This window comes from Rattus rattus, chromosome 1 (genome assembly GCF_011064425.1).
Source record: "Rattus rattus isolate New Zealand chromosome 1, Rrattus_CSIRO_v1, whole genome shotgun sequence".
Classification (NCBI taxonomy): domain Eukaryota; kingdom Metazoa; phylum Chordata; class Mammalia; order Rodentia; family Muridae; genus Rattus; species Rattus rattus.
In genome coordinates, this window is record NC_046154.1 from 45,472,279 (window position 1) to 45,494,928 (window position 22,650).

Genomic DNA, 22,650 nt, shown 5'->3' on the forward strand with positions numbered 1-22,650 from the left:
GAACATAAGCACAGACACAAAATGCTAGCATAGGGCTTCACATACACCACATAGTCTAATGTGAGTCTGGGAAGAGCTCAGGGGTAAACGTTGGTCCAGCACGCATGAGGCCCTGGGGGTGGTGGTGGTGATGAATTTTATTTCCTTAAAGTAACTAGTATTAAAAAGGTGTCAGCTAGGCAGGGTACTACACGCCTATAATCCCAACTGTTCAGAAGAACTGTTCAGAAGAGGCAGAAGAACTGAGTTGGAGGTTAGCCCAAGATAGCAAGGCCTCCATCTATAAAAGATCGCCAAACTATCAAGGAAAATGAAGTTGAGGGAATCAGAGGCTAAAGAACTTTCTCTTGTTGTTGCTGTTGCTTGTTTTTAAAAAGGGTCTCCCTGTGTAGTTCAGGCTGACTTGGAACTTGCCATAGAGACTAGGCTGGTCAGAACTTGGGACCTGTTTGCTTTTGCCTCCTGGATTAAAGGTGTGCACAACCATGTCTGACTTAAAGGATTTTCTCAAAGTTATGTTCTCAAAAATGGCAGAAAAGGGTTGGACGTCAGGAGCATCCTAAGAATCCAAGGTACAAGTCCATACTCAGCAGATACACAGCCGTGTGTTTTAGGCTCTATCTTTATGAAGATACATTTCCAAACTTCCTTTCAAAAAACAGGACAAAATAACAAAATGTTGGTTTATAGAGTAAACATTCAACATTTATTTAGTCTACATAGTATTGTCAGAAACACTTTGTCCAGGATAATGTATGCTGACGGTAACTTGCCCTCCTACCATATGCACACAATCAGCAACAGTGCAAAGCTCCGATGCAAAATGAGATAGTACACACTTCTATTTATTAAAGTTTATTATTCTCATAATTACAACTGTAATTTATAAGTTTGAAACACGAGGAAAATTCTATGAAGAGAGCTCAAATGAAGCTGAACTAGTGCATAAAAGATGGTTAAAACTCATGTCTTTGTTTCCAGCGCAGGCTCTGGAGCCAGGGTCAACACCATAAACATCACAGATGGCCTTAAGACATTCATTCCATACAGTCAAGCATGGAGACACAGATATGTTTATATCATATATACACACTTCAGTATGATATTGGCCCACTGAGCACACACATCTTAACAAAGGGTCAGAGTCGTTATGACCCAGCTAAGCGCACTGAAGATTAGGGCACACTTACTACATGTCAAAAGTTGCTGTTTATAAGTTATAGACATTTAATATTTCCAGAGTTTTTTTAATTAAAAAAATTTAAAGCATTTCAAACATTTTTCACTTTTCTCAGTGCAAACAAAGTTTATTCAAGTCAACTTACCTTTCTCCTGAGGAGTGAGAGGAAGGGGGCAAACAGAGACACCACCTACCACAACCCAACACGACCTGCTCATCACCCTTTGCAGCAAACACTTAGGCCACTGGACTAGTTATCACCATTAAAGCCTTGTGAGTACAATTCAGCCCTTACTTCATATGTTTAACTTTTATGCTGAAATATTTATTTACAAAAGTAGAAAAAAGTTAACAGTGCAAGGAAGTGGTTTAATTAAGTTTGCTTTAAATCCTAGCTTTCCAATAGTGTGTGGGGGGAAGAAAGCACCATTTCAAGATGGTCTACCCAGACACAGGAATTTATTTATAGGCCAGGCAGTAAATTACTCTGATTAACAACAGTTCAATGCCATCTTAACTTGGTTATCCTAAAGAATTTTAAATAGTTTGTAGGTGCATTTTTGTTTATCTTGGTATAACAAACACTAAATTAGTATCATATTTTAAAAATTATAGTCTACTTCAAATCCATTCAAATCCAGCTGTCAGTCAGGCCAGTCTAGCAGAAGAAGGGCTTTTAACAAAAGCAGGGCTCTGGTAATTTGGCAACTCAGTTTATTTTTCTCTCAATTTGAAAACTAGAAAATTATTTTGGGTGGGATGGGGTCGCTTGTCAATTTTATAGGTGAGAAAAATAGAGCAAGTAAATAAAGTAATTTAAACTACAAAGACGACAGAAAAGAAAACAAGAGGACATAACAAATGTTATTCTTCCATTTGTATCACTGCAAATGGCTGGGCCTTCACTAAAGAAACCAAACACATAAAGAATACCACAGTACCTTCCAACTCTAGCTTCCTGGACCTCAGGACACTTATGAACTACAGTCAGTGCAGCCACAAAGGCAAAGTGGGCACGGGCTAAGGGTCTGCTTACCGTAAGTGGATAGGTTGTATTTTAAATTACAATTTTCCTCACTAGGACTTAAAATGAACATTTCCTTGCAAAATTTACTTGTAAGAAATTGGTTTGCTTGTTTTTAACTAGGAAACATGTAGTGAGGTATTTGTTAATCTTAAAATTAAAATTCTCCAGAGAGAACTGTTTTAAAAACATGTTTCATATACAAGGCTTTAATACTTTCATTTAGGAATTACTTGAGCTGGAGCAACAATGGTTTAACTTAATTCATCTGGTTTCCAATACTGCAGTTGATCTATGCAGATTATTTTCCTGTCTCTAAAGAATAACTTAATTATATTTTCTCCAGAAGTACATATAATATACTTTAAATTGGCTAATTTGTACCGATCAGAAGAAACAGGATACGCTTTCCCTTCCCCTCCCTCCACCACTCAGCTCAGGGAGAATACTTGCACACTTTCAGAACTCCAGTCGTTGTCAAAGTTACTACAGGACAAGGGCAGCACAGCGCGAAACTCTATCTGCTAGGTTCCAGAAGGCAGAGGCTTGGTGCCCTAGCTTTATAGGGACTAGTACAAGCAGGCAGGAGCTCACTGTAAATGCACACCAGGACAGGGGTCTAGGCAAAGCTGTTTAATTAGGGTACTGCTTTTGGAAGAAAAAAATAAAAGACACATTTGAAGTCCCCCCCCCCCAAACGAACAAACTAGACTTGTCACATTTACAGGAATCGCAAACCTTTGTATCCCATGCTCATAGGTAGTTGGATGCACATGGTAAACAGCTTCGGTATTCAGGAAGAGCATGTGCGGCTGACGGGGACAGAGGACTCTTCATGCTTCTGAGATCTCTGATTTGCTAAGTGCAATGGCCAGTTCCAAGTCTTCTTGTTCCTGCTGATTTAGTCTGGCAAGCCTCTGCTCTTCTTCTCGCTCACTCTCCCTCTTGGCCCACTCAATCATATCTTCTTCAGAGGGATACTGGCATTTAAAGGATCAAGAGAATGAAGGAATTAAAAAATAAACTAAGACATACAAAAGACCTTTTATAAGAGAGTGCTAACTACTTGTTTTACCTAAAGGAATAGTGTTAATTCCTTGGGTTACTTTTTTTGTTGTTAAAGATTTATTTATTTATTATATATAAGTACATTGTAGTTATCTTCAGACCCACCAGAAGAGGGCATCAGATCTCATTACAGATGGTTGTGAGCCACCATGTGGTTGCTGGGAATTGAACTCAGGACCTCTGGAAGAGCAGTCAGTGCTCTTAACCATTGAGCCATCTCTCTAGCTCAATTCCTTGCTTTTCTGAAAATGTATTTTAACTATTTCCTGAGCTCTGATTTACTTTAAAAATTTAATGCAATCTATGGGAAGAAAAGTCTATAAAAATATAATAAAGTCTATAAAGCAAACTGCTAAAAAAGTAGCAATTACAGGCATGGTGGCACATGCTTGCAGTCCTAGCACATGGGAGACTAAGGAAGGAGGACTGCGAAACAGAAGCCAATCTGAGACACAGTGATATTTTGTCTCAAAACAGGTTAAATGTTTAGGATAGAAAGGAGTGGTCTAGTCTTTCAATTCAACATAAAATACGAGTTTGTGACTACACACATTTTTTTCTTCTTTCCTTGCTTCCTGGTTTTTGTTTTTTGTTGTTGTTGTTGCTGTTGTTTTAAAGATGGACTATTACTAGGTAGCTCACGTTGGCCTCAAACTCATGATCCTCCTGCCTGTGTCCTGAGGTGTGGGATTACAGCCACGTGGCAGCATGCCTGACTGACGTGTCATTAACATTGCCACACTAGTGACGGAGTGCCGCCTCAGCTGACCTCTCAGGAAGTACAGAGCAAAAGCAGGTGGATTTGGCTATAGTTAAGTACTTTAGATACAGTATGTAAACCTAATTATTTTTAACAAGCATTTTGAAGATTCTGATAGTCCTTAGAAATTTCTAACCCAGTTTTGCATAACTAAAATGACCCAGCTTAAGTAAAATCTTAATAATGATGAAGATTAGATTGGAAAAATATTTGTGTATTTCTAACTACAATCAAATTTCAGCAGAAACTAGATACAAAATTCTATGTGGTTTGAGTCTTGTCACATGAGGAGACCCATCAAAGAAGGGAAGCAAACTGGAAGGCTTCAACAGTGTCCCTGTGCCTCTTGGTGTGTTTATCAAACCTCTCAGAGTGAAAATGGAGGACTTTAGTGTGAGCTACTTTTATGCTGCACTGTACTGAGATTCTGAAGTATAAAATAAGTAAAATGTCTCCACTACTGTTCAAGACTAATTCCAACCAGGTTTTACACAGACCCATATTTAACACACTGAGTGTTACAAACTGCCAGACACTTATTTTACATGAGAATTACAATCTCCTAAGAAAGCCAATTCTCCATCGTTCTCTGTTTGAAACAACTCAAATTCTACCTGACATGGACCCTGAAGACAATTCGGAGTCGTCATTTAAGAGGGATCTCTATCTTGTTCCTTCACACTCAGGCGATGCCCCTGGAACCTCAGATGGTGGGCGCTGCAACTGCCCCAGTTGCACACAGATTTCTGCCCTCCTCTTTTCCAAGTAGCCAGAGTAAGTAAGACAATGAGTGAGTGGACCCAAATGGTACGTGCTGTGGCCAGGGGCATTTGACCACTCAATTGTTCATCTCCAAAGTCAAGAATAAAAGGTTATAAATAGGAAAATTTCTCTTATAGAATGGGCAATGGTAGTGAATGTCACTTTGCCTGAAGAAACAAAACCTTGTTAGCTACCCTGAGAATTTCATTTTTAATAAGTGATGATATATATGACGCCTCCCCAGTGGGTTACTGCATTTCTAATAGAACAAGGGACTTGCCCAGCCTATTCACATAGTCCTTCTTTGGGTCTCTGAAATAATGCTTAGCTCTTAAGTCTCACTAAACTGAAAAGGTTACCCTGGCAGAGCACAAGCTTATCATGGATGAGTAACTTATCATGGATGAGTAACTTATCATGCATGAGTACCTGGGCTCACAGATGGATAAAAAGAATCGCCACCACCAAACCATCAAATTATTATGCAATACAGTGGGTGAAGACTTTTGTTTTGTATCCAAAGAACCCCTGAACTGTCCCCTCACAGAAACTGCCAACTGGCCTCTAGAAACTGCCAAAGCTTTGTACACAAACACACATCCACAGCTACAAATATACAGGCTTCTTCCTGGCATTACAGAGTAGGCAGACAGCAAGCTTTTAAATCACCATCATACATAACCTTTGTCAAATAGTAACAGTCAAGATTTTACTTCTACTCCTATCATCAAGACTGAGAGAAAGGGTATATAAAGCATCTTGTTTACAAGAACCACAATGACTAACATCAGCTTAGCAATGGAAATTATCTAAGAACCAGCAAAACAAAACCAAACAGAGGTTTTGCTTGGGGAGGGGGAGAATAAAGATAATTTTTAGTATGTTGATAAAGTGATGCAAATTTGGAAGACTATTAAGAAATCTTTGAAAACTCTTCAAACTAGAAATGGAAAGATTTTCCCCAAACAGCCCATTCACAGTACTTACAGCACTGAAGTTAGCAAAACTGCTTGGCTCAGCCTCTTTATTGGCAGTGGTAGAAGAAGAAGTGAATGGATCACAAAACATATCAGGATCCTTTTCTTTGGGACTATCATTGCCTGGGAAAGGCTGAAATGGATCATTCAGTTTAAAGGGATCAGAAGAATCCAATTTGTTGATGGGTCTTTTCCCTGGATCAAAATCATTACAATTAACCAGTAGACACAGCAAACACAAGCACACAAGAACATGTTCACAGGGAGCATTTAAACAACGGCAGGTGCTGCACAGAGCAAGAGCCCAAGGCACTTTCTCAAAATGCCTTAAACGGCCGCACTAACTGTCCTCAAAGCTTTCACTTCTCTCAAATACATTTCAGCTGTATCTAAACGGACAAAAACCAAATACAAAAAGAGGAAGCGGGCCAAGAATCATAATTTTGTCCAAAATTAAGTCTTTCTCTGTTTAAAGAAGCATGCTGCTAAGGAAGATAACAACCATCAAGAGAAAAGTGATCAAGATTAAAAAGCAATGGCCTCTGGTTACAGCTTCAGCCTGACACTAGTGGCCAGTAATAACAAGTGACTGAAATTTGGCAAATCTCTCTTCTCTAGTATATTTACACAATGCCTAGTAGCATAAAACCCAAGATTAATTTGATAAAAACCTCACTTATTTTTGCCATCTATAAAACTTCGATCTGAGAATGATCAACACTTCCAAGTCCATAGCTTATGCATAGCTGCTGAAAACTCATCTTTGACCAATAACAGTATGCTGTCCCGCGAATTCATCACCCATTGTTTTGATACCATTTTAAAGTAAAGTATTTTATTTATTCATCTTATTCATTCATTAGTTTATTTGCTTTTTAAGACAGGGTTTCTCTGTGTAGCCCTGGCTGTCCTGAACTTGCTCTATAGACCACACTGGCCTTGAACTCAGAAATCTACCTGCCTTTGCCTCCTGAGTGCTGGGACTAACGGCGTGTGCCACCATGCCCAGCTATGTTCTTAAAATTTAAAGTTTTACTCAAAGTGTAATACTTCTTGAAAAAAAAGAGGTGAAGTTTAAGTTTCTTCAAATCTGCCTTTCCTCTAGTGCAGTTATGCTGGCAGTCATATAGTGGATTCTCTTTATTAATGTTCACAAAAGATACTCGTATCTCATACCTAACATGCCTTCAAGAGGTCCTGCAAAACAGGCGAAACCTGAGCTGCAGCTACCATATAACTACTAAGGCACCGAGGCTTACACATGGGGAACTACACTTTTAAGATCACAGAGTAATGGCTCCAGTTGTAGGTTTGATCTCTAGCACTATTAAAAATACAAGCAAACAAAACCCCAAAGGAAAACAAAACCAAGCCTGGGGTTAATACTAGCATTTGGGAAATGTGGGTAGAATAGGAGGGTGAGGAATTTAGTCTGAGGCCAGGCCAAGATACATAGGGTACTAGTCAAAAACCAAAAGGGCTAGAAATGTCACTCAGTGGTGAGACTGCTTGCTGAGCATGTGTGAAAGATCCTTAATCAGTCATCTTTTCAACAAACCACTCTTTCCCTTTGCTCCTTCTATAATGATGTACACTTGAATGTCTTCAGCTTTATTAATACTGTGTATGTTATATATGGTGTGTGTGTGTGTGAGAACATATGTGCCACAGTGTATGTGTGCACAGCATTATGTATTGCCAGAGCAACTTTATGGAGACAGTTCTGCTCCTGAGCCTTTGCAGGATTCTGGATTTGACTGCAGGCCACCAGGCGCATGAGCAAGCTTGTGCTCCCTACTAAACCGTCTCATAGCCTCGTTTCAGTTAGGACACTAAATTAGGGCATTTGGGTTTTAAAAGGACACTCGCATGGGTGTGAAAATGTAAATAAACTAAATATTGGTTTTAAAAATTATATACACTCTGACAACTTACTCCTAACCTATGATATACGTGAGTTTCCTTAAAAGATAGAAAAATTCCTTAACTCATTTACTTGTTTTGGGCAGATACTTATACACTAGCAACTCTATGCATAATCCACAATCGAACACATGGGAAGAAAAGGTAAGAATGATTACCAATAATAAAGCAGTGATCAGTGAACGTGGGGGCTGAAAAGTTACCTAGGAATAGTCTAGGGATAAAGCCCAGTGTCCCCAACAACACTGTGTCTTCTCACAGAGCAGCCTGGCAGCATTGCGCACACGCAGGAAACTGCCTTCACAGTTACTTTATTCTGCATAAAAAACAAACCTTTCCTTGGTGTAGTGCTAAACGTAACACAGACTACACAAAACAAAGTTAAAAATACAACAATTTGTTCCTAGACCACAAAGAATTTTAAAAATCAGATTTTTAAAGCCTGTATGATGGTGTATACCTTTAAACTCAGCACTCAGGAGGCAGAGGCAGGTGGTCTTCAAGAGTCTTGAGTTCAAGGCCAGCCTGATCTACAGAGCAAGTTCCAGGCCAGTTAAGGCTAGTTCGTTAGATCCTGTCTCAAACAAAACAAAGGAATTTTAAAGAGCAAGCAGCCCCCCCCACCCCTTGTCTTTTTTCTAAATAAAAATTAATAAATAATTAAGGATTTAGGAAGACTTCAAGTTAGTTTTCTCTCAGGAATATTAATTTAAAAACCAGAGTACAGGAAACTGCTATTCAAATGATAATTAATGGTTTTCCAAAAAAAAAAAAAAAAAAAAAAAAACAAGACAAAAAAAACCAAAGAGATTTCACCCATTCTTTTCTGCAATGGGGATGGGAGGGGCACATGTGCAGCCAAGAGGACAGCAGCTCTTGCTCAGTGCCTGGCTCTTGCTTACAGTCTTAACACGCTACATCACGATGCGAGTAAGGCACACACAACACACGCTACATCACGATGCGAGTAAGGCACACACAACACACGCTACATCACGATGCGAGTAAGGCACACACAACACACGCTACATCACGATGCGAGTAAGGCACACACAACACTTTCTGGAGAGAGAGCGGTCACACATTATCAGGGAAGTCTGAGTGCATACCAGGGGGTGGTGGGCAGGGCCTTGTTGGAGTGCCGGTCTTGGGTGGCAGTGCTGGAGGCACATCTTCACTCTTGCTGGGGGTTTCCTCTAACACAGGTTTTGGAATGACCACACTGCTGGCAGAACTTGATATGGTAGGATTAAAAGGATCTTCATTGCTGACCTTTGTTTAAAAAGAAATGTTTATATAGTATGATACACATGTGGTCATAAAGTATTCAAAAGGATGATTTAAGTATAATGCAGTTTTATTTCAATCCTTAGAGAAGTGACATTTTACCCTTTACACTCCGAAACAAACAGGATTAGAAATTGGCCTATACAAGTAGGCAGTCTCAGATCATTACTTATCAAGAGCAATGGACATACCAAAACAAGCCAACTCTGGACGGAAGGCTTCCTAAGTAAGCTTTAGGCAATATTAAACTTCCTGAGGTCCAAATGGGACTGTCTGGGCCCAATGATAATGGAACAAAAAGAGTGTCTGACGCTATGCTTGTCAGTGCCCTTAAATATAGGAAAGACAATCTTATAGATAATGGTTTCTTGAAAAACTATGAAGACAACCCAAAAGTCATTTTTTAAAAAAGCAAATTGATCTAGTGGAATATTAAGTCTTAATGTGGGAAATGAAAGACTGACTTTTCTATAACAAATCGGAGTATGATTTATTTAGGCCAGTGTCCTCCCCCCAGCCCCCGCCCCATTTTTCAAGGCAGCCCTGGCTATTTGGAAGTCACTATAGATCAGGATGACCTTAAACTCAAAAAGATCCACCTGCCTCTGCCTCCCAAGTGCTGAGATTAGAAGTGTGAGCCACCGCCACCTAGCTAGACCAGTGCTTTTCAACAGTGGCATTACTGACTCTTTGGGATGTAATAACTACAGCCAGCCAGCGTGTGAGGACAGCGGCTCTGTAGGGTGCTGGAGGAGGTACTCACTAAAAACAAACAGCATCCTCCACCTGGTTTCGGGAACCACAAAAGTCTCTGGATACTGTCAAATGTTCCTTAGAGGTAGATAGTTTGCCTTATCTCCAAATTCTCTCAAATCTTTTTCTCTTAGCCTAAACCAACACTACAGCTATACTGGACAATAGGTAATGGACACTCAGAGCCAGAGTTTATACACTTTTATGTTGGTGCAGACCCTAACAATGTCAATGGATAAAATCACATAGTCAGTATACATAGAATGGAATGAATGTTACAGCTACTGACCCAGAGAGTACACAGGGAGAAATGCAATTCAAATGGGAAAGGAACATTTAAACAGAGTGACAACTCCAAGTATCAAAATGTAACCACTTATACCACTGTCTGCTTATTACAGAGATGTGATTACTATCGGCTGATCTGTAACTTCTATGTGAAGTCAAGTTTGACTGCAATTAAATATCACATTTGTGAGAGAATTCTAATGGTAAGGAGGTCTGCTCATTTGATGGAACATCATGTATTGTTCCTTCCTCTTAATCACTAAGGATTACCTTTGATAATGTGCTGAAGTCAGCAAATCCATCTCCAAATGATTCATTTCCAAAAACAGAAGCAAAAGGGTCTGTGGCTAGGAGTAAAGAAAGGCACAATATTTCACATTATTTTTTATGTGGTAACATTCAGAAAAATTATTCCTAAATTTGACTGATGTCTATACAGATTGGGTATACACTGAAAATCCCACATGGTATACTCTTTAGTATTAATCAGCTGGGAAATGGCTCAGATCACAACCAGGTGCTACTGAACACATGAGAAACAAGACAACACTACAAACTACATTTTCTTCTTCTTGTTTCAAGGGAAACACAGCATATGACTTTGCTGTCTGCCAGCCTCTCAAGTGCCAGAATCACAGTCATTTGACAATGTCCTTGGCCAAATTATCTCTAATAATGATATGAAGGAGTCAAAGGGCCATCAGTCACACATTTTACAAGTCATCCAAGTCTTTTTTCACCAACCGAAGACTAATCCAAGCATCGCTAACTGAACTGAGTTCTTTCTTCGTTCTCTACAGCACTAACTGTATCCTACTCTGTTCCATAGTTATCTGAAATTAGTAAGTAATTTGTAGGACAAGTAGTTTGAATTGTCATATATATTCTCCCCCTGTAAAAGCTAATGGTCATAGGCACAGATCTAAATTTGTGTATATGGAGGGAGGGAAGGCACACCTGCTAAAGTTTCCAGGACAGATTTGTACTTGGGACATATTTAAAATTAAAAAAAAAAAAAAAATAAAAGGGTCATCCAAGTGTGGGACCTTTAATCCCAGCACTAGGTAGACAGATCTCTGTGAGTTTGAGGCCAGCCTAGTCTACAGAGTGAGTTCCAGAATAGCCAGGGCTACACAAAGACCCCACACCCTCCCCCCAAAAACCCAACCCAAACCAAAGCAACAACAAAAACCAAAATTAAGAACAAAAGGAGGCAGTTTATTAGAAGAGGGAAACGCCTGTGGATGGAGTGCGTGGCATAGGCTGAAAGGACCAGGGATCTTTTTTCTTTAAAAGATGCTTATTATTTTTCATATACATGTGTACATGGCATGCATGTATGTTCTCATACTTGTGTGTGTAACTGGTATCTGTGAAAGCAGAAGGTGTCAACTCCCCTGGAACTGCAGTTATAGATGGTTGTGAGCTGCCATGTGGGTTCTGGAAACTGAACCTGGGTCTTCTGAAGAGCGGTCAGTGTTCCTGATAGCTGAGCCATCTGTCCGGCCCTTATTTTTGTCTGCTTTGCTACCAAGGAAGCAGGGCAGTGAGAGTGAGGGCAGGTTGGTCACAAGTCTGATTATGAAGAGGATATTGAAACTTCAATCATAGGACACTGCAAATTTAACTACAGAAGATGCTTCACACTAATACAGCATCTGGGGAGCCCCACGACTGGGGGATGCTTTCACCAGAGGTGCAGTGTCAGACATTCCCTTCCTTTCCTCGTCTGTTATTTCTGATTCACTCTTGGTAGTGTACAAGGGTAGCAAAAAATAAAATAAAATAGCTCCCAGCTCCTTTTCTTGAAGGGTTGACTATGCTGCACCATGTCCTTTCTCTGTCTTTACCCTCACAGACTTATAAGGAGTTATTTTGTCTTTTATTTATTTATTTATTTTTTTGGAGCTGAGGACCGAACCCAGGGCTTTGTGCTTGCTAAGCAAGCACTCTACCACTGAGCTAAATCCCCAACCCATTATAAGGGGTTACAACACTTGTAGTAACACAGCTGAGTTAGGCCAGAACTGAAATACTGTAAAGTGTAATTAGAAAATTATTAATTGAAAAAAAGGTATTTCTACATGACAAATACGTAATTGCTAGAGTTTCTTCTACAAGATACTGAGGAAATATACCCTAGACGGAGTATTTTCTCCAAATTTGAGAGTTAAGACTTTGACAAAAACTGTCTCGAATATTGGTTGATATGAATGAAGCACAGGCCTGCCCAGAATCTGAAAGGATTCTGTCAGACCATGAGAGACACATGCTGAAGGCAAGTTGGCAGGCAGCGCACAGAAGCCATGAGCAGCAGATCAGGCTTTCAATGTAAACATGAACTCACCACCCCCTCTATCCCCCAAAATAAAGGTAGTATATTGGGGAAAACTATAAAAGCATAATATAAAACCATCTATAATCTTATTATCCAAAATCACTTGTGACTACTTTAGTATTAACTTCAACAGTCTTTTTTTCTCCCGTTACACGATTATGATTTTCTGTAAAGGAAGAGACAATAAATCTATATTGCAGGAATATAACTTTCTATCCCCTCCTCAGCTCAACCAACTACAGTTCTTATCAGCACCTGACCCATATCTGCTTCCGCCTGTCAGTAAAAGCTCTACGGCACCAGGAACTTCGTTGTATTCATTACTTTCTCCTCAAGGGTGAGCACAAGGTCTGGTGAGTAGGAGGTGCTGGTATTTATTGAAAGTATTATGAAAATAGAGAATAGAAGCCATGTTTATTAAGGACCCTCTGAATAGAGGTAGCAGTTCTTAGCAGGAGACTGCTCTCTGGAGTTCCCAGCACCTACAGTGGGCGGCTCACAACTGCCTGTAACTCCAGCTCCAGCTCCGATGGTGTCCTCTGGCCTCCATGTGGTGCACTCACATACACCCACCTCTACACAGATACATAACTTTAAAAAATTAAAGAAAACCTTCTCCCAAAGAGTAGCTGCTTACCAAAGAATCCTAAGATGAAGAAATCTCCCTCACCCCTATACCCACTAAATTTAAGATTTAAGTTCACCTTCACAGTCTCCAAGAGATACCCCTGATTAAGATGCATCTGCAAAGACACATTTGTATTTTATTGAGCTTTAATCAGCACCTGGAAAGACTTTGAGTCTAGGATTAGTAAAATACTATACACACACACACACACACACACACACACCCCTCACATCACAAAGAATCTTGTCTAAAGTAGAAAAACAATGCTGACAAGTATCCTGAGCTGGCTTCTCCTCGCTAGTCTTCCTTCAGAGTTTGAAGAGTCTATCCCGCAGGAGGAAGCAAGTGCTGAAAAGAACTCAAGCCCTTCATGTACTTTATTACTACCACAACAACTATAGTTAAGTGGTAAGAGGACAGTGATTTGTTTAACTAAATTATGTATGTATAAATGTAAATTTACTCATTTTAAAAACTGACTTTGAGAGCAATTCTAAATGTGCTCAGTACCAGCATTAGAGTAACTTGTTTGCTCCAATCTGCTTTACTACTCATGCTGGAAGTTAGTATCTAGTCCCCCAGATTCACTCGTATTAACCTCCTCTTATCACGACTTCCTTCTCTTGTCACATCGACCTAGGAAAGCAGCACATCCTACTAGCCACGTTCCACCAAAGCACTCATGTTTGAATTTACTTCCCTCTAGCCTCCTGTGCTCCCAAGCATCAGCCGGTCTACTCATCTGTCTCACTCTTAAGGAAGAGTGGCAATGAAACAATTATTAAGCTGAAAATGGTTAAGATTCCACTGGACCCAAGACTAAATCTAGTAACTGTCTAGTAACTGGCTCACCATTGCATAAACTGTGTAACACTGGTCACGTTATTTAATATTCTGGTACTTAGTTTCCTGGTACTTAGATTTACTCTGTATTTTAACAGAACCTCTTTATATAAACAATAATTTTCATTACTCTTCTAAAGCCACACCCCTTTAAACTTCAGCCAAGATCTTTAAAAGTAAATGCCAAATGACCCTTTGTAGGGTTGAACACCAAGTTATGAGAAAGAGGCACTCACAAGACAGTAAAATGTACTGGAGAATATTAATATGGGCCTCTTTTTAAGATCTATTTTATGTATGAGTGTTATCCTTGCATGTGTGTTTGTGTGTCATGTGTGTGCCCATTTTCTAGGAGGCCAGAGGGCATTGTGGGCCCTCTGCAAGAGCCGTCTCTCTAGCCACCCCTTTTTCTTTCTTTCTTTTGAACAGGTTCTTCTTTTGTAGTCCAGGCTGGTGTGGAATTCACTATGTAGTTCTTATTACATAGTCCAGGCTGACTATGAACTTACAGCATTCCTACTTCATCCTCCTAAGAACTAGGACTAAAGTGTTATCTCACACCCAGATAATTTTAAATCATTTTTTCTTTCTTGTATTTGTATATATCTGTGTGTGCACATGCATGGTTTATGTTGTGTGCAGTGTGCGCACATGAATGCTCATGGCAAGGTCAGGAGAGAGCACTAGATGTATTCCGTTTTTGCCCCCTCCTTATTGCCTTAAGGCAAGGTTTCTCTCTGAACCTGTCTCTGCTCCCTAATGCTGAGGTTATGAGGAAGTGCAGCCATTGTTAGCTTTTATGTGGGTGCTGGGGATTCAAACTCAGGTCCTAATGCTTGCACAGCAGCAGGGCTCTTACCCACTGAACCACCTTTCTACCAAAACCTACATTACTCAGCAAAAGCTTCTTATCGGTTTACTGACACTGAACACAGTATATAGTTTAGAAAAACCTTTTAGGAGAATGATAAATGAGATAATGAGTAAAGAGTAAAAAGTGATACACAAATATTTGTTGCTATTATTAGTATGTTTTAAGTAGGAATAATATGTCAATTTAAAAGTCATAATAGGGCAAAAATGCTTAGAGAAGAACGTCTTGATGAAAAGGCAATGATTAACAGTAATGTAACTGGCAGATGTCTTACCTGAGTCAGTAGCTGCAACAACTGTCCCACCAGGAGCAAATGGGTCATTGTGCTTCCAAGTCTCTACCTAAGGAGAACAGCACAGTCTATGACTGAGAGGCAACATTTCATAGTGGAACTTCACTGTCAAACCTAAAAAAAAATACTTTACAAAGTTCTGAATCAGGAAACAAACATTGGAACAGAGTTTTCCTTTCCTTATATAGTCTCAAGGAATGGAAACAATTACTCTCTGATTACAAAATATTTATCTAAAAGGTATGAGGCATATGTATAATTTAACAAGTTAAGTTTATGTGAACACTCAATCAATCACTTCACAGGAAGGTCCCAACATTCAGCAGGCTTCATGTGTCTTTCTCCAACCACAGTTCCAATCCCTCTTATGCAGAGTCATTTTTGGTAGAACCAGAGGTGAACCTAGAGCTCACACATCCTAACCAAGCACTCTGCACTGAGCTTAGCACCATCCAAGGACACAGAAAAGACCAGATAGCTCTGATGACTATTTTATCAGCCACCATTTATTTTAATAGAGAAACTATAGGATGAAAGCAAGGTGGTATTTGTTCTGAAAATCACAAGACAAAAAGTAAGCACAAAAGGGCAAAACATCTCAGGCAGGGAGATAACAGGAGAAATGTGTTGTTTTTAAATCAGGAAGGGCAGAGTTGGCTTGAGAGCAGTGGAGAATAGAGCTAACATGAAGTAAGAGGAGAATTCAGACTGCCATACATTTTAGAGGAATTTGGCATATGGTCTTCATTATAAACTAGGTACGGTAGGAAATAGAGTATCCAATAGTCTTGTGAAGACCACATATATTCTGTTATAAAGGTGTTCTTCAAAACTTACATCAGTGGAAAATACCAACTGCTGGGCAAGTGACTCTTATCACTGAATACAGTAAGGAAATATTTCAAGAATACCAAAAAACCCAAACCAAAACAATTACTCTTCTAGGAAGTAATCTTCACTTAAGATTAATAGATGACAAAATAGCTATGTGAGATGCCTGTTGATTAATTGTACCTCTCTTGGTCTTGTTTACTTACAGAAATATTGCTGCCAATCTCCAAATAAAAACAAGCAAAATATTTCATTATAGTATTCTGAGTATTTTTAAAATATCCAAAGTATAAATTTAATTTATTTTATGTGTGTTGAGTGTTTTACTGCATCTCCCTCTCTCTCCCTCTCTCTCTCTCTCTCTCTCTCTCTCTCTCTCTCTCTCTCTCTCTCTCTCTCTCTCTCTCTCTGTGTATTCTGTGTGCTCTTTGTGTATGTGTCTGTCTGTCTGTTTCACATGCCACACCCTCATGCCTGGTGCCTGAGGAGGGTAGGAGGTGTCAGATCCCCTGGGATTGGAGTTATAGACAGTTATGCTCTGCTGGTGGGTGCTGGGAACTAAACCCAAGTCTGTTACCTGTTGAGCCATCTCTGCATATTTAAATAGTCTTCAGACACACATCTTGGACATTAAAGTAACATGATTTTTAAAAGAGATTTATTTTAATCATGTGCACCCATGTACATCCTCTGGCATTGGAGTTACAGGCAGTTGTGAGTATGGGTGTTGCCTGACATGGATGTATGAAACTGAACTGGGGTCTTTCTGGAAGAAAAATACCTATGTTTAACTACTGGAGTCATCTCTCCAGCTAGAATGTCATGTAGCTTAAGATATTCTCAAACTTATTATGCAGCCAAAATTGGCCCTGAATCCTCTTGTCTCCACTTCTCCAGTGCTGGGATTATACCTTTTTACCACTGCATTCAAAAGGGTAAATGTTTTGAATCTTAAATGTCTTTATTTTTAAAGCAGGGGTTAAAGTTGAAAGTGAAGATTAGAGCAATGACACTACAGCACTGAGGCCTTTGGATCACAGTCTGTGGTTATTATGCAGAGGCTATGGACACATACTCAAAAGAGCCTGACATTCAGTGCAAACTTATACTTATCAAGATTAACATTCCGGGTATAACTATACAAAACACAAATGATTTTATTTTCCTAAAATATTAATGTCTCCCTTTAAGCAATTTCTATTTCTTCAGTAATACTCTGCGTGCGTGTGTGTGTGTGTGTGTGTGTGTGTGTGTGTGTGTGTGTTTTTGTAACTTAAGACTGGCTTTTGGACTTCCAGTCACATATTTAGTATATCACCCATGGGATAAGGACAACTTAGACACTGTAGGTCATCTTACTCCTCTCCAGGGGTGATCAAAGTATGAAATATTACATTAAACAAATACTTGGATGAGTAGGATCCACACATACTTCAGATGGACCATTAAAAATAACCAGAAGGAAGCTTCCATGGTATATTCTCAACACATTTCCTTAGATACTTGTTCATGTGGCTGAGCGGTCTTTAATCCTGCCACTCACCGATGTATTACTGCTATTGCTGGATGCACTGAAAGGGTCAGTACTTGAAGTGGCAAAAGGATCAGTAGAAGTCTGTTTAAAGAAGCAATCAGATGCAAATGGGTCTGAACCTTTGAAAGGATCACCACCAAATGGATCTAAAAAGAAAAAACAGAACAAAAAGCTGAAAACCTAATGTTAAATTCTCTGTTGCCTATAGGCAGTATCACTGCCTCACTTAAAAGACACTCTGAGTCAGTCCTTATGAGCCACTGTGAGGCTGGGCTAGGTCTGTCCACAACTCAGACTCAAAAAGCCCTAATCATTTCTTTACTTCTTTTTGTCCCTTTCCGATGCTGGCCAGATCTTTAAGTATGCATTTTCTGGTACTTGGTGTTCTCTTACTCTTTCTCAAACGCCCATCCCTGGTGTGGCTGCTTGTCCACCATGGCCGACCTTCATGTCGGCTTACTTACAGCCCTGTGCCTCCCTTCTCTTCTCCATTCCTTTTAAAACTAAAAAGCAGTTCAACTCCTAGAACCACCCAAGTTCTGTGTTCTCACTAAATACAATATAAGTCTACAACAGAGTAGAATTAGTTAAGAAGAAACTCAAAAATATACTGACCAATTTTTCCAAAAGGATCATCCTTGAAAGGATCACCTGTGACAAAAAAAAAAAAAAGTAAAGAAAAAAAAAACCAAACTATTATTTATTGTTGTGGAAAATATATGGTTTTTTTAAAAAAGGAAAGTTAAACAATAACAATGATTTCAACAATTCTACCTCGATATTGAAGTATTTTAATGTAATGATTCTACATCAATAAAACCAAGCTATTCACCTTATGCAAGATTTAAAATAATAAGAAGTAAATGCTTAACTTAGTCCACATCACAAACCATGGAGGTCTGCATGGGAACTGTCCTCTGTAGCCTCTGGCCTTTGAACATGGTTCACAGTTGGTGTCAGTTTTGGGGAGGTTTAGGTTGGCTTTGTTAGTGAAGTGTGTCAAGGGAGGCAGGCTTTGAGAGCTCAGACTGTGGCTTTTAATGTTTGCTCTCTCCTTCCTGCTGCCTGCTGCCTGCTGCCTGCTGCCTGCTGCCTGCTGCCTGCTGCCATGCTGTCCCTGCTATTACAGCCCCTAAGCCTCTGAACAATAAGCCCAAATAAACTCTGACTTCCACAAGTTGCCTCCCTGGTCATGGTGTTTTATCATAGCAACAAGAGAGTAACTAGTATAAGAACCAGATAGTTACTTTTGATTGACCAAGGTTACAGGGTAAGAGAGACACAATAGTGAAATTTTACCAATAAGGTATCTACTCCTCACAAGGCTACTGAGTAGATATCACCATTAGTAATCATGTAATCAATAAAGAAGGCCCCACTAAGGCAACAACAAAACAAAACAAAACAAAACAAAACCCTCATAAATTTAAGAAGTCAGAGGTAAACTCTCACTTCTATGGCCATTTTAATTTTGACAAGAGTGTCAGGAGCACATGACAAAGAAAGGGTGAAAGGACAGTCTTTTCAACAAATGGCATTTGGGGCTGGGGATGTAGTTTACATTAGCTGAGTGCTTTCCTGGGTGGCACAGAGCTCTGAGCTCCAAACCCAGAACCCCACAGTCTGTGTGATGGTGTGCGTCATAATCTCAGCACTCAGATGTAGAGGCAGAAGGATCAGAAGTTCAAGGTTAGCCTTGGCTATACAGTGAGTCTGAGGCCAGCCTGGGCTATAGAACATCCTGTCGCCAAAAAAAAAAAGATATTTAGACAACAAGAAAGATTTTTTTTTACCTCATACTAGATATATAATTAACTAAACTAAATCTCTGTAGTTATTAAGATGCCCCCCGCCCCTGGGTGTACGCGCGTGTGTGTACATCAGATGAGATCACTGGAGTGGAGTTACAGGCAGTTTGAACTGCCTGATATAGGTGCTAGGCACCAAATCCAGGTCCTCTGGTACTTCTCAACCACTGAGCTGTTTCTCCAGCCCCACAGCGCCAGATTATAAAGTTCTTGGAAGAAAAACAGGAGAATAAATGCTCATAACAACACTCAGGAGGGTGAGGAAAAGAGGACTGCCATTAGCTTGAGGCAGAATAATAAGAACCTGCCTAAAAAAAAAGCTACACACACACACACACACACACACACACACACACACACACACACACACACACACACACACACACACACACAGAGTTAATAAGGTATTTTCAAATCATATGTGTAAGTTTTCTTGGAATATGTCATAGGCTTTTACAAGTCAACAGTAAAATGACGAACTGGGCTGGAAAGATGGCTCAGCATTTGAAAGTGTACACTGCTCTTACCAAGGAGCAGTCCCTAGCACGCAAATGAGGCAGCTCACAACTGCCTGCAACTCCAGCTCCAGAGGGATCCAATTCCACTGGCCTCTGCACTCATTTCACACCCACACACATACTTAGAAAAAAAAAAGATAGTCTAGTTGCAAAGGAGGAACAAAGTGATGTGCTGCTCAACACAGACAAATATGTTCTTGCTGCCTGGTATATAGACTGAGTTCCAGGATAGCCAAGGCTACAGAGAAACTTTGTTTCAAAAACTAAGCAAAAAGACATAAGTTTTCTGCGTGTGTCAATTCCTCTTAGGTACGTATCAGGTTATACATAACTCTAATTATTGGTTTAGAAACTGTTTTCCAAAGACCATCGCACATTCCCACCAGTAGTGTATAGTAGTTGTAATTTCTCTATAACCTCACTGCCACTTGTTACCACCTTTGATTACAGCCATTCTAGTCCATGTGGAAGTAAGTGGTAGCTCATTTGGGGCTTGATTAATGTTGTAAATCTTTCTATAAGCTTATTGATTGTTTATATATATATTTTGGAGAAATAGTTAATTATGTCCATTTTAAAATTTGGTTGGGGCTGAGGTGGGGAAAAGTGTTAACTGTTCCAAAATTAGATTGTGGTGATGACTATAAAACTGCAAATTTTTTTTAATATTGAAAAAAATAAATTTATTATAATTTATTTTATTTAACAATCTAGAAAGTTCACGGCCATCCACATTTCAAGTGCAATTTCAGGTGCAATTGGGAATTCAGGAATTTCAGTGGAGCTGTTACTACAGTGGACCTTGTAGGTAAAATACATGCACACTTTCGATAGCATATGTGAAGGGATCTTTCTAAAACTGACCACATTGGCTTCATTCTCCACAAACTGACCTGGACCACTCAACACGGCCTTATTGTTCCTGATGTTAATGCATGTTCTCTTTTTACAATAGATTCATGACCATCAGAAGATATTGATTTCACACACATGGCATCAGGGCCTTCAGAGTCACCATAGGTTTTTTCTCTCCATCCATTACGTTCCTATAAAATTCTATTTGATCCCAGAGGAAATTACTAGTTTCCTGGCAAGGCTGAGATGCTAGTAACTTGCATCTGAAAGAAGTGCCTTTTGGGTACTAAAATTAAAAATTTATGTCACCATGCCCAACAGCTTCTAATGATTCAAAATTAGAGTGTTGGCTTTTTTCTTTCTCTTTTCTTCCTTTCTTCTTCATTTTTAAAAGGTTTCCTAAGGCAGTTTTGTTCCATAGCTCAGGCTAAACTCAAATTTCACAATGTTGGGATTCCAGAAGTGTGATTCTATGCTTGCCCTGGTGTTAGTATTTCAGTAATTATTAGCCAAACAATGCTGATTCATGAGTGTGCAACCTCTACCCTTGGCTTATGTCTTTCCTTTAGCCCTTACTCTGAAGAAACATTCTCTTAATCAGATAATCCTATGGTAGAATGTTAAAATTAAATAGCAGCAAATATAAGACCAAAACCCTTATTCTCAGCTTTATTTACATTGTAAAAAATTCGCTCTGAAAACTGATATAAGCCTTAATGCTTATATAATCAGAAAGTATTGTTTTGGATACACTTACAACATAAAAAATACTTACTGCCAACAAAAGGGTCAGACTGGAAAAAATCCAAGTTTGTATCTGCAACTGCATCTGTCAGTGAACTGGATTCTACATTAAATGGATCTTCCTAGAAATAATTTTTAATTAAAACAGATATTTTAGTAACCAAACATTTAAAGAAAGTACTTCAAATGACCCACATTCCAATCATATACATACTTTGAAAACAATTAGTAAATATTTTTTAGCTACAAAGATCATTTAAGGCATGAGTGACAAGAACAACCGAATGTACAATTATGTTCACCTCTTTTGAGTGCTTGTCATCATCAAATCTGGGACTAACTTTTTCAATATCAGCTGCAGTCACAACTTCGCTTTCATCAGTCACATCAGAAGGCGCTATTTCAGGACTACTTCTCACCTACCAGAGATACACACATGAGCATGACAGATTAAAGACATGTAGCCTCAGGCTGGTGAGATGGCTCAGTGGGTAAAGGCATTTGCTCCTGAGCCTGACAACCCCAGCTTCATCTCCAGGACTCACTAGAGGAAGTGAAAACAAACTCCTAGAGGCTTTCTTCTGACTTCCACAAGAACACTGTGGTATGCCAAAACCTACCCATAAATATAATAAAGACTTTTGGAAAAGATTATTTTTAACAACCTTTTCTTTTTTATTTGAGAGACAGGGTCTTATTGTGTAATCCTGGCTGGCCTGGATGGAACACACTATATAAACCAGGCTGGCCTCAAACTCAAGAGGTTCACCTAGCTTTGCCTCTGAGTACTGGGATTTAAAGGAATTACAATGAATGGCTAAAAACAATTTTTAACTCGTGCATGTGTGGGCATGTCTTTTTTTTTTTTTTTTCTTTTTTCTTTTTTTCGGAGCTGGGGACCGAACCCAGGGCCTTGTGCTTGCTAGGCAAGCGCTTTACCACTGAGCTAAATCCCCAACCCCGCGGGCATGTCTTAAAACTTGTTTTGGTATTGTGGATCAAACCCAGGGCCCCTTGAATGACGTGCAAACTATTTGTCACTATGCTGTATCTCTAGACCCTTAAACCCTTTTCGTATCCAATACTAAGTGGTCATCTTTGAACCAGTACACATACAGGTAACATTATATGGACTGAACAGGTTGTATTTATTTTCTCTCTCCCTTGCTCCCCCTGCCCTGTGTGTGTGTGTGTGTGTGTGTGTGTGTGTGTGTGTGTGTGTGTGTGTGTGTGTATGTGTATGTGTAAAACAATTTAAAAAAAGAGGCCATGAATTTTCCTGGTGGAAGGGTTAGAGGAAAGGGAAGGGAAAAAGGATGTACTTATACTTTAATTTTAAAAAAGTATTAAAATGATATTTAAA

The 22,650-nt window shown here is 39.4% G+C and overlaps 1 protein-coding gene and 1 pseudogene across 1 annotated transcript in view; both read right to left on the reverse strand.

The window, feature by feature from the left end:
• Nucleotides 1-679: 679 nt before the first annotated feature.
• Eps15 (epidermal growth factor receptor pathway substrate 15) overlaps nt 680-22,650 on the reverse strand; it is a 99,837-nt gene continuing 77,866 nt past the window's right edge. The window contains exons 17-25 of the mRNA XM_032900408.1: nt 21,590-21,706; nt 21,319-21,409; nt 17,978-18,013; nt 17,372-17,508; nt 14,980-15,046; nt 10,293-10,369; nt 8,804-8,966; nt 5,782-5,966; nt 680-3,184 (exon numbers count right to left, since the gene is read on the reverse strand). Of these exons, the coding sequence (XP_032756299.1) occupies nt 3,038-3,184; nt 5,782-5,966; nt 8,804-8,966; nt 10,293-10,369; nt 14,980-15,046; nt 17,372-17,508; nt 17,978-18,013; nt 21,319-21,409; nt 21,590-21,706 (1,020 nt within the window). The 3' untranslated portion in view covers nt 680-3,037. The remainder of the gene's footprint in view (nt 3,185-5,781; nt 5,967-8,803; nt 8,967-10,292; nt 10,370-14,979; nt 15,047-17,371; nt 17,509-17,977; nt 18,014-21,318; nt 21,410-21,589; nt 21,707-22,650) is intronic.
• LOC116898969 lies at nt 19,560-21,021 on the reverse strand (annotated as a pseudogene).